This window comes from Megascapheus bottae, chromosome 9 (assembly GCF_031878675.1).
Source record: "Megascapheus bottae isolate mThoBot1 chromosome 9, mThoBot2.hap1, whole genome shotgun sequence".
NCBI classification, from domain to species: domain Eukaryota; kingdom Metazoa; phylum Chordata; class Mammalia; order Rodentia; family Geomyidae; genus Megascapheus; species Megascapheus bottae.
This window is the reverse complement of record NC_143517.1, coordinates 38,833,940-38,846,704: the sequence shown is the minus strand read 5'-3', so window position 1 is coordinate 38,846,704 and position 12,765 is coordinate 38,833,940. Positions and strand designations below refer to the sequence as shown.

At 42.8% G+C, this 12,765-nt stretch overlaps 1 protein-coding gene across 4 annotated transcripts in view; it reads right to left on the bottom strand.

The window, feature by feature from the left end:
• Positions 1 to 12,765, bottom strand: part of Matn2 (matrilin 2) — a 124,831-nt gene that overhangs the window by 33,739 nt on the left and 78,327 nt on the right. For all 4 annotated transcript variants that reach the window (XM_090339118.1, XM_090339117.1, XM_090339119.1 and 1 more), the window contains 2 exons: positions 9,733 to 9,855; positions 1,296 to 1,418 (listed from right to left, as the gene is read on the bottom strand). In XM_090339118.1, the coding sequence (XP_090195244.1) occupies positions 1,296 to 1,418; positions 9,733 to 9,855 (246 nt within the window). The remainder of the gene's footprint in view (positions 1 to 1,295; positions 1,419 to 9,732; positions 9,856 to 12,765) is intronic.

The following is a 12,765-nucleotide window of genomic DNA, read 5'->3' as shown; positions in this document are numbered from 1 at the left end:
GTTAAAAGTGCTTGCCTAGCATGCATGAAGACCCGGGTTCGATTCCTTGGTACCACATATATAGAAAAAAAAAAAGCCGGAAGTGGTGCTGAGGCTCAAGTGGTAGAGCTCTAGCCTTGAGAAAGTCCAAGGACAGTGCTCAAGCCCAGGACTGGCAAAAAAAAAAAAAAAAGAAAAAGGTGACAACAGCTCAGATGGGAGTCACCAAGCCAGAGCTGGCCCTGTAACACACTGTAGGCATGTGTGGTCGCATGGAAAATATTCCATCTAATTGTCTTCTCATTTTAATGCTCTCAATTAAAGTTCCTATTTAATGCTTGAATGTTTCCAGGCAGGGCAGTGGGAATTATCTTTTAAAAGAGACTCAGTTTAAAAACATAGGCATTACAACAATCTGCTACCATGCAAGGTCTAACAGTTATTAGAATGAGTGCTATGCAAAGATTGAGACTGGTCTTGGCTGCGCTGGACAGCCCACAGTGCTCTCTAGGAAAAGCATATGGTCAATGCTGTCACCCAACCAAACACTGCCAGGAAGGATCGGAAGAAGCAGTACATAGAAAAAGGTATCCATCCCTAAGTGGAAGCTCCAGAAAGTTCTACAAATGCCCACGGTGTGTGCATGCATGTGTACACACACACACACACACACACACACACACACACACACACACACACACAGAGCTGCAAAACACCTCCTGTGCCCTATCTTCAAAGGCCAGCAAACATCTTATCTTGTGAGACTGAAAACAAAACAAAAAATAAGCTAATTTGACAGCTTTCCTCTGGGCCCAGCCACTTCTTGGGGGGAAGGAAAAGAAGATTTAATTTGGACCCTTACTTGGCTAAAGAAACCCAATAGCTAGATCCAGTCTATTCAATTGCAAAAAAAAAAAAAAAAGTCCCCACAATAGAATCTAGTCAACTAAAAGTCAAAACATAGAGAAGAGCAATGTTCAAATGCTGAGCACAAGGATAGCTTGCTGAAGACTTGTGAAGAAGCCAGGTATGGTGGCCTCATACCTGTAACCCTGGCTACTCAGGAGACTGAGATCTGAGTTTCATGGTTCAAAGCCAGCCTGGCACTAAAGTCCATGAGACTCTTATCTCTTCAATTAATGACCAGAAAACTGGAAGTGGCACTGTGGTTCAAGGGATAGGGTGATAGCCTTGAGCTAAAGAGCTCAGGGACAGTCCTCAGGCCCAGAGTTCAAGCCCTTGTGAGAAGAGGAAAAGCAGATTGAGGAGCATCTGGTAGAACAAGCCCCTCCCTCTCTTCCACCCATGTGACTCACTCCTGCAGGTCTTCTTGTCTGGATTCAGAATAAAGCCTTTCAGGCAGCGGCAAGTATAGGAATTGTCAGTGTTGACGCACTTGTGTTGGCATCCATGACCAGGAGAGGCACAGTAGTCTATCTCTGGAAAGAAAAAAAGAAATTTTAAAAAGAACGTAAGAGGGCCGGGAGTGGGGCCGGAAGTTTGGCCTAGTGATAGAGTGCTTGCCTAGCATGCACAAAAACCAGAGTTCGATTCCTTGGTACCACCTACATAGGAAAAAGCCAGAAGTGATGCTGAGGCTCAAGCGGTAGAGTACTAGCCTTGAGAAAGTCCTGAGCCCAAGCCCAGGACTGGCAAAAAAAAAAAAAAAAAGAGGGCTGGGAGTTTTGCCTAGTGGTAGAGTGCTTGTCTAGCATGCATGAAGACCAGGGCTCGATTCCTCGGTACCACATACAAAGAAAAAACCGGAAGTGGTGCTGAGGCTCAAGTGGTAGAGCTCTAGCCTTGAGAAAGTCCAAGGACATGCTAAGGCCCTGAGCTCAAGTCCAGACTGGCAAAAAAAACCCCAAAAAACAAAAACAAAAAAACCATAAGAATACAAAGCAACACAGCTAACAGAGATGTCTTGTCTTCATTATTTCCTAAGTAGGTAAAATGTCTTCCTCAAAGACTTGAGGCCAGAGCTAAGCACCAGTGGCTCATATCTGTAACCCTAGCTACTTAGGAGGCCAATTCAGACAGCAAAGTTCATAAGAATCTTTTCTATGAACCACCAAAAAAGCCAGAACTGAAACTGTCTCAAGTGGTAGAGCATTAACCTCAAGCAAAAAGAGCTTAGGGACAGTTCCCAGGCCCTAAGTTCAAGCCCTCTCTCTCCCTCCTTCCCTCCCTCCTAGAGAGAGAGGGAGAGAGAGAAAGGAGAGAGGGGAAGGGAGGGAGAGAGAGCAAGACAGAGGGAGAGACAGAGAGACAGAGAGACAGACTTAGGCCAGAAAGAGATGTTAAGAACACTGTCTCCCTGGAAGAAAATCTTTTTGATGCATTGCAAAATGTTTATGCAACAAACAAATCTGTGAACATGCTGTCTTTGTTTTGGTTCCCATAAGAGCCACTAAAATGAAAATTGGACGTCGCTTGCTTGTCTACAGGCGGAGGAAAAAGCACCAATGAATGTTCCATAAGACTTGGGCCAGTTAAGATGATTAAACCTTCCCTAAATCAAACTGTAAGCCACTGAAGTTCCTCATGTACCAAGAAAACAGTAAGATACAAAATCATACCCGAAAAGTAGAAGGCATGCCTGGGGGCTGGTAGCTCATACCTATAATCCTAGTTACGTAGGAAGCTGAGATCTGAGGATTACAGTTCAAAGCCAATGCAGGCAGGAAAGTCTGTGAGACTTTTATCTCTAATTAACAATCAGAAAACCAGAAGTGGTGCTGTGAATCAAAGAGGTAGAACACTAGCAGTGAGCAGAAGAGCTCAAGGATAGTACATAGGCCCTGAATTTAAGTCCCATGACTGACAAAAAAGAAAATAAAAGTAAAAATAAATTAGTGACATGGGATGGAAAGGCACAAATATAGTGACTTTAAAAACTCCTGGAAATGGCACTGTGGCTTAAGGTCTTAAGTGGCAGAGTACTAACCCTGAGCTGAAGAGCTCAGGGACTGCACCCAGGCCCAGAGTTCAAGCTCCACATTGACAAACAAACAGACAAACAAACCCTCCTATTTTCAAAGTCCTTGGTGCATGTGGCTGAGATAGTGTTTTCTCTTTTTATTTTTTTTGCCAGTCCTGGGCTTGAGCTTAGGGCCTGAGCACTGTCCTTGGACTTTCTCAAGGCTAGAGCTCTACCACTTGAGCCTCAGCACCACTTCCGGCTTTTTTCTATATATGTGGTACCAAGGAATCGAACCCGGGTCTTCATGCATGCTAGGCAAGCACTTTAACCACTAGGCCAAACTCCCGGCCCCTGAGATAGCGTTTTCTATGTTATGAGCATTTTCTATCATAGTCTCCATGGAAATGGAAGGACAAAGGGGAAACAAATGCAGCAGTGGTACTCACCAGACACTGTGGACAGTGAACGCTACAACTTGTGTGTAGGGACCAGAGGGGAAAACTGGGAGACAGCAAGGGAAGGAATGACATTGTCCAAAAGGAAATGTAGTCTCTACCTGACTTACATAACTGGAACCCTCTGCACATTACCTTCATAATAACAATAAAAATGTACATCCAAAAAAAGTTTCAGCTGGGAGTTTGGCCTGGTGGTAGAGTGCTTGCTTAAGCATGCACAAAGACCTGGGTTCAGTTCCTCGGTACCACATACATAGAAAAAGCCGGAAGTGCTGTTATGTGGTAGAGCTCTAGTTTTGAGAAATCCTAAGGACAGTGCTTAGCCCCTGAGTTCAGTCCCCAAAACTGGCCAAAAAAAAAAAAAGTTTCACATTCTCCTTGATCTCTGTACAGTGGAATAAGTCTTCTCTCACAAACAAAGATCCTGAACATCTAACAGTGTTCTTTTTGAGGGTTGGCTCAAGAGTAAAGTGGCTTGCTACAATAGGATCCAAATTTCTACTTTAGTTATGTACACCAAAGACCTAAACGCTGTGACCTGCACAGGTATTTGCTGCCTGTGTTCATGGTAGCAGCATTCCTAACAATAGCCCAAAGTCCACTTGTAAACAATGTGTCCGTGGATAAACAAGAGGTGTCGCACATATAACATGGCATATTATTTAGCCTTAAAGAAGGAAATTCTGCCATGTGCTGCAATATTGGTGAACTCTGAAGACAGTCACAAAATGGCAAATACCGTAAACTCTGCTTGTATGAATTACTGTAGGATAGTCAAATTCATAGATGCAGGGTTTCCAGGGACTGGCATGTGGATAGATGTCAGAGAAAAGAGAGTTGGAGGGGTTCTGTTTGGATGAGGTAAAAAGTTCCACGATGGACAGAGGTGACCGATGGCTGTCTAACAAGGAGACAGTACTTACTGCCACTGAATTGCACACTTAAGAGTTTCATGGTACAAATCTTTTAGCTCAGCAGAAAATCTCCCGAACACTAGGTGAATTGATGGCAGTGTGCTTCTACTCTCTCCCTCTAGAAAATATTCACATTGGTTCAGATAAATGACTTTAGCAGGAATCCAAAGATGTAACCTCTCTGAACAAATGCACTGTTTATGAAATGAACACCAGAAAGCTGAAACATGTTTATTGTTGTAGGGAGGAAGTAGAGGGAAGTAGAGGTATGGAGGAGGAAGGATGACCAAATGTAGTCATTATATTCAACATATATTATGCCAAAAATCAACCCTGTAATTTGGGTATAAAGACAAGAAAGGGAAATAGGAAAGAACAAAGGAAGGAGTGACATTGACCAAGAAGCATTATACACATAACCAGACTTATGCAATTGTAACCCCTTAATAGTAACAATAAAAAAATGGTGCTTTAAAAAATAGTACTTCTATATTTTAAATTATATTACTCATTTAGGCCCATAGAGCTCTAATTACGTGCATTTTGGCCTAATCATAAACTAATTATGTTTGCCTTATTCCACTCTTCCTTTCAGATAATAATTACATAACTACTAATTAGGTTAGCTCGGCAATTTCTCAGTTGTTTTTTTTGTAGGGTGTATGCGTGTGTGTGCGTGCACGTGCTCATACATGTACCACCACTGGAACTTGAATTCAGGATCTGGGCATTGTCCCTTAGCTGTCTTTCTCAAACCTGGTATGCTACCACTTGAGCCACAGCTCCACTTCCAGCTTTTTGGTGATTCATTGGAGATAAGAATCTCATAGCTAGTAAACTAATTAGGAAGCCTACAGAGTGGGAGAAGATCTTCACCAACCATACAACAGACAAAGGCCTCATATCTAAAATATATCAACAGCTCAAAAAATTGAATCAATCCAAAACTAATCTCCAAAGTAACAACCATCCCATTAAAAGATGGGCCAAGGACTTAAAGAGAGTCTTCTCTGAAGAAGAAACAAAAATGGCCTATAGACACATGAAGAAATGCTCAACATCTCTGGTCATAAAAGAAATGCAAATCAAAACAACCCTAAGATTCCACCTCACTCCAGTTAGAATGGCCAGGATCAAGAAAACTAATAACAACAGATGCTGGAGGGGGTGTGGCCAGGAGGGATCACTACTACACTGTTGGTGGGAGTGCAAACTCGTTCAACCACTGTGGAAAGCAGTATGGCAGTGCCTCAAAAGACTAAACATAGAGCTCCCCTATGACCCAGCAATTCCACTACTTGGCATTTACCCAATCATCCAGAAACAAAGACATACTAAATCCACTAGCACAACAATGTTCATTGCAGCACTATTTACCATAGCAAAGATATGGAACCAACCTAGATGTCCCTCAGTTGATGAGTGGATCAACAAGATGTGATGGAATTCTATGCTGCTGTCAGAAAGAATGACATTGCCCCATTTGTTAGGAAATGGAAAGACTTAGAAAAGATCATATTAAGTGAAGTAAGCCAGACTCAAAGGAACTTAGGCTCAATGGTTTCCCTCATTTGTCATAATCAGTAGAAACCTTGGGCTCTACTAGCAGAGATTTGCAGTAGAGCAAAACCTTGATACGAAAGGCCATATAGTAGGACGCTAAATGAAAGGATCTCTAGGATATAGAAACATAAACCATATAATGAATGATTGTTGTCCTTAATGTACTATGTTATCTCTCATCTCTTTTGCTGTCCCTTGGTTATCTCATATTGTTACAGTATCTCACTTTGCTACCTGATATATCGGATATATTTGTATTTAGTTACTTGAAACTGGATAGGGAAGGGGGGAAAACAAGATGAGGAGTGTGGGTGGGGGGGAGGGAAATGGGGACCAATACATGAAAAAGGGTATCAATGTATGGGAATTAATGCACCATCTATCTGGCAAATATCATGCAACCCTTCTATTAATTACAATAAAAATATATGAAAAAAATAAAAAAATAAAAACCTCCAAAAAAAAAAAAAAGATTCTCATGGACTTTCCTGCCTAGGCTGGAAATATTGATCCACAGACCTCAGCCTATTGTGTAGCTAAAATTATAGATATGAGCCACCAGTGTCATGCTTAGTTCTCAGTTCTTGTTCTCATCCCTGCCACTGATTCACAATAGTTGAGTGCCTCGGTTCTTGCAAGGGGACTTTCGCCGTACTTCCTCTATGTACATAAAGCATTTGGTCTCTTGCCAGACCAGGTCTGGCTCTTTTCTGTGCCCTGGTACAAGGGGAAGGTATTCCTTCCAGAGGACAGAGCTGCCTAGCCAGACCCCTCAGCTTTCCCTGCAATCTGCTCTGCCTACACAGTGGGGGGCGGCCAGATTCTGACAGGGTCCAAAGATAGCTGAACTCCTGGAACCCAGCCCAGCTGGTGAAACCTCCCAGCTGGAGGAGCCCTGGCCTGACTCCCAGCCAAACCTCCTTTCCTGGGCCCTGGGCCACCATATCTAATTCTACCATCAGACTCCAGGACTCAGAGTTCCTCCTTGCCTACAACATCTTCAGATTTGGAACTCTGCACTTTTCCCAAGGAATTCATGGATTGGACATACTGGGCCACTGTACGGGGAGATGGTACAAATCTGGGAAGTAAAGCCCAGGACTCCTATAGACTCCATTCCTTAACCCACCAAAACAGGACTGCTGGCACTGTGACTGAGCTTCTCTGTGTGGGTATAACTTGTAAATCTTGAATACTGTGTGCATCAATAAGCTTAGCCCAGCATGTGGTATATGCACAATAAATACTACAAGTCTTTGAAGCCAGTATCTTACTTTTTTTTTTTTTGGTCAGTCATGGGTCTTGAACTCTGGGCCTGGGTGCTATCCCTGAGCTCTTCAGCTCAAGGCTAGCTCTCTATCATGTTGAGCCACAGCACCTGTTTTGCTAAATGTTTTCTTTTTTTTCATGTATTTTTTATTGTAATTAATAGAAGGGTTACATTATATTCACCAGATGGAAGGTGCATTACTTCACATACATTGATACCCTTTCTCATGTCTTGGTCCCCATTTTCCTCCCCCCACACCCATCTTTTGCTAAATATTTTCTGTGAATTACCTAGACAACTAGGCAATGCTATAGACAGTGTTCCATTTATAATTTGGGAAACTGTGGCATAAAATAACTTGTCCAGGGTCACTCAGGGAAAGGCAGAGGTGGTGGGATTTGACATGAGAGCACAATGCCTGTCTTGGTAGAGAGGACTGGCTCATCAGTAACCACAGAGCCTCCACCACAACCAAGCCAGGCTGCTGTCTCAGTTCCCAGTGTTCAGAGGCAATGGGAACAGAGTCATCCATGCATGCGCCCATTCTCTCCAACCACAAGCCAAATAGCCATGGACCAGTGACATGCTGGGTACAGAGAGCTAAACTCCCCCTCTGGCTTCTATCTTGTACTTCGTTCCTTCTCCACAAGTTCCACCTCACTCTTCTTTGCCAGGTAATGGCTCTGCCTTCAAGACCCAGCCAAGGTCTTTGCCCCAGGGATTTTACCCCCATCATTTCTGCTAGCTTATAGCTGGGGCTCCAGAGATGTATGCTTTAGACTAATTGCACAATTTAATCCAAACTTATGGCACCCTGCTTCTAGCTCTGACATCTGTAAGCTGTTGATGTTAAGAGATTAACGTAGAAGGGGCCGGGAGTTTGGCCTAGTGGTAGAGTGCTTGCCTAGCATACATGAAGAACTGGGTCTTGATTACTTGGTACCATATACATAGAAAAGCTGGAAGTGGTGCTGTGGCTCAAGTGGTAAAGCACTAGCCTTGAGAAAGTCTAAGGACAAAAAAATATGTCAATATAGTTGTATCCTGTCTCATGTAATAGATGGATTTTATTTTATTGTTGGTTTTGGGACTTGAACACTAGGCCTAGGTGCTGTCCCTGAGCTCTTCAGTTCAAGGCTACTGCTCTATTATGTTGAGCCACAGTGCCACTTCTGGTTTTCTAGTGGTTAATTGGAAATAAGAGCCTCTCTGACTTTCGTGCCCAGGCTGGCTTTGAACTGTGATCCTCAGATCCCAACCTCATAAGTAACTAGAATTACAAGCGTGAACCACCAGTACCTAGTGAGATTTATTTATTTATTTATTTAGCCAGTCCTGGAGCTTGAACTCAGGGCCTGAGCACTGTTCTTGGGCTTTTTCCTCAAAGCTAGTGCTCTGCCACTTGAGCCACAGCATGACTTCCGAATTTTGTATGTATGTGGTACTGAGAAATTGAACCCAGGTTTTCATACATGCTAGGCAAGCACTTTACCACTAAGCCAAACTCCTAGCCTGAGAATTTTATTTTTTAATGGATGTATTTTAAAAAGAATGAAGGAACATAACGTTTTTGTGAATCCAAATCTTATGTTTTCATCAATGTATGTTTGAGATGCTTTGCCTTGTTCAAAATTGCTATAAAAACCTTACTTTCTAGAAACCCTTGGCCCTAATATCTAAAGAATAAGCTTTTCATACTCACCTGGCAGGGGAGATACCATGATCATGAAGACTCTGCCCATAGTAGAATAATAACCCCACACTGCTCTTAGTGAGCTCCTGCCCACCTGGATGGTTTAAAAGCATGTCTGAGGTCCTCTTGTAAAACTAGTGATCATCTTTAGTTTAGAGACTTTCATGTTTCAATTTTATTAGGTAAAATTAATTTTGGTCTTTATGTATATAGTTAAAATCAAATAGAAAAAAAAAGAACTCAGCTGGGCACTGGTGCCTCACTCCTATAATCCTAGCTATTCAGGAGACAGATCTGAGGAATGCGATTCAAAACCAACCCAGGCAGGAAAGTCCATGAGACTCTTATCTCCGTGTAGGCACCAAAAAAAGTAGGAAATGGAGTTGTGGCTCAAGCGGTAGAAGGCTAATCTGGAACAAATAAAGCTCAGGGATAGTTCAAGATTCAGGATTGTTACAAAACAAAAACACCAAAAAAACAAAACAAATAAAAATCCAATAGTTTACTACAAAATAACATCTACCTATGTCTACCCCCTCTCCCTGATGGAAACCACATTCAGTTCTTTTTGGCTCAGCAATTTTCTGTTCCTTTGTGTAGTCAGAGTTAGAGCCCTCAAGCCACAAAGCTTCAGTGAAAATATTCCTCAGGCCATGTTAAAAATGACAGAGTGCAGCCAGGCTGAGGCAGCAGCGGGGAGGAAAGCCAGCACACTCAGCTCAGTGGCTGCTTGGAGAACTTGCCCACGTGTGGTCTCCAACAATGATTCTTTCATCAAATACCTTGTACAATAATGTTGAATCAGAGTAGGCTATGGTTTGAGGATTCTTTAGAATGGTGCAGAAGGAAGAGGAATAGAAAGTGTGTGTGTGTGTGTGTGTGTGTGTGTGTTTGCACACACACAAGTGTGTACATGCTTATGGGCCACTTACTTGTACAAGATTTCTTATCTGGGTTAAGAGCAAATCCTTGGCGGCAACGGCACAAGTAGGAGTTATGAGCATTTACACATTCATGTGCACACCCATGGTTTTCTGAGGCACAGTAGTCCACAGCTGCAGAAAACAATATAATCAGTGAGTGATACAGAACAAAAGGACTGGAAGAATGGAAGCAGTCGTACAACACTTATAAAACAGTATTAATATTGTTACTCCCTCAAAATATGGATAAATGACTATGAACTAAAGGAAAAATAACAACAACAACAAAGAGTGTAGATCAGGCAATTGGCTTCAGAAAATAAAGTCAAGAATATATAAACATGGGCTGGGACTGTGGCCTAGTGGTAGAGTACTTGCCTAGGATGCATGAAGCCCTGGGTTAGATACCTTGCTACCACATACACAGAAAAAGCTGGAAGTGGTGCTACGGTTGAAGTGGTAGAGCTCTAACCTTGAGAAAGCTCAAGGGATACTACCCAGACTCTGAATTTAAGTCCCAGAATTGGGGAAAAAAAATATATATATATTCAACCTAACATGACTAGAAAGCACACATATCTACTAAACTGAAGTGGGGGCGGGGGAAGAGACAAACCCAAGAGTAGCCGTGGGTATAGCTCAGAAGGCCCTGGGTTCATCCCCAGTATCACATGAACAAGCTAATTAAAAACCAAGCCCCCCCCAAAAAAAGGCTGGGAATGTGGCTTAGTGGTAGAGTGTTTGCCTATCATACATGAAGCCCTGGGTTCAATTCCCTACTACCACATACACAGAAAAGGCCACAAGTAGCTGGGCGCTGGTGGCTCATGCCTGTAATCTTAGCTACCCAGGCTAAAATCTTAGGATCATAATTCAAAGCCAGCCTGGGCATGAAAGTCTGTGAGACTCTTACCTCCAATTAACCACCAGAAAACCAAAAGTGGCACTATGGCTCAAGTGGTAGAGCAGTAGCCTTGAGCTGAAGAGCTCAATGAAGAGCTCAGTGCCCAGGTACTGAGTTCAAGCTCCAGGGCTGGCAAAAAAAAAGAATGAGAGACTACTGGACAAATGAATGGTGAGGTTGAGGATGAAAGAATAGCAAGCCCTGACACATCCTTCAGTCTGTATGTCTAGAGTTGACCCAGCTTTGTTAACTCTTGGAAATCCCCACCTTCAACTTCCTCCTACTAGGGCTTAACCACTTCCTAAAAACCTCCATCTTCTGATAAGAGTGTCTCCTGTCAACTTCCCATCCTCTGATGAGAATGTCTTCTGTCAGACATCTGGGACTACCTCTGGCTGCACAAATTTTAGTGTCCTCTCCAAGAGAGGAGCTGCTAGTCTTAGTTGAAATGTCTTCAGAATTGTTGGTGCTACAATGACAAGTAGTCAGTCATTAACCAAAAAGACAGAACCCTGATTCTCTTTCTCTCTTGAACTCCTCTTTCATCTCCTGTGGTAGAATTTCTAAACCCAGCAATTTCCCTTCCTCAGAGGGACAACCTATAATTATGCTGGCCCATAATTTAGATTGGAGAGAAGTCAAGGGTTAGCTTAAGCAGCAAACTAAAGCCATACAGCAGAGCTCACCTTTCCTTAAATTGCTTACAAAAAATTCAATAGTAGCCTGTGTATTCAAAGAAAAGTTGTACAGTTGTTTTTTTTGTTTTTTGTTTTTTGAAATCAGAGCTTAGGTGCTATCTTTGAGCTTTTTCTTAACTGTCTTTTTTTTGGGGGGGGTCTTTTCTTTTTTGGCACTGGGGATCGAACCCAGGACATTGCACTTGCTAGGCAAGCACTTTGCCACATCCCAACCCTTTTGAGCTTTTTCTTTTCTTTTCTTTCTTTCTTTCTTTTTTTTTTTTGCTTGAGCTCAGGGCCTGAGCACTGTCCTTGGACTTTCTGAAGGCTAGAGCTCTACCACTTGAGCCTCAGCACCACTTCTGGCTTTTTTCTATGTATGTGGTACCAAGGAATCAAACTCCGGTCTTCGTGCATGCTAGGCAAGCACTCTACCACTAGGCCAAACTCTCGGCCCCTCTCTGAGCTTTTTCTATGATAGCTAGCACTAGTGCTCTATCACTTGAGCCACAGGGCCACTTTTTCATGCCTGGGCTAGCCTGGAACTGCAAACCTCAGATCTCAGGTGTGAGCCATTGGTGCCTAGCTGTTTATCTTCATTAAATAAAAACAAGGGGGGGCTCATGCCTGTAATCTTAGCTACTCAAATCTGAGTAGCTGAGATCTGAGGATTGAGGTTCAAAGCCAGCCGAGGCAAAAACACCATGAGACTTTTATCTCCAACTAACTGGAAGTGGTGCTGTGGCTTAAGGGTAGGGTGGTAGCCTTGAGCTGAAGAGCTCAGGGACAATGCCCAAGCCCAGAGTTCAAGCTCCATGTCTGACCAAAAACAACAAAACAAAAAAACAAAACAGAAAAACCAGGGCTGGGAGTGTGACCTAGTGGTAGAGCGCTTGCTTAGCATGTATGAAGACCCAGGTTCAATTCCTCGGTACCACAGACACAGGATGAAGCCAGAAGTGGTGCTGTGGTCTAAGTGATAGAGTGCTAGCCTTGAGAAAGCCCAAGGATAGTGCCCAGGCCATGAGTTCAAGCCCCAGGACTGGTAAAAAAAAATTCAAGTAAGTTTGTATACATAGATTTTTAGGGTCTCCTCTTTCAATAACATTTTATAGGAACCAGTCATTTTCTCAGGATTTCATGGCTTCTCCTGGCCTTTCTTTCTCATGTCACTGATATTCTTGGTGTGCATACCTCTCTGAACTGAGGAGGAGAAAGGCAGGATTCAGGCATTCAAGGGTCCTAAGATTCTAGCCTATAAAATTCTATAGTGTCATATCCTTCTTCTAGAACTCAAATGAGAACAGCAATGCAGTGCAGGGAAGAACCAGTTTCTTAGCATGTGAACCTCAAAGTGTTTTAAGGCCTTGGGAGTTCTAATCTATTCTGTTCTGATATTCTTTGCCAAATGTGTTGGGTTCGTTACATAATTTTCTTGGTTGCAAGATTGTGATAAAGAGG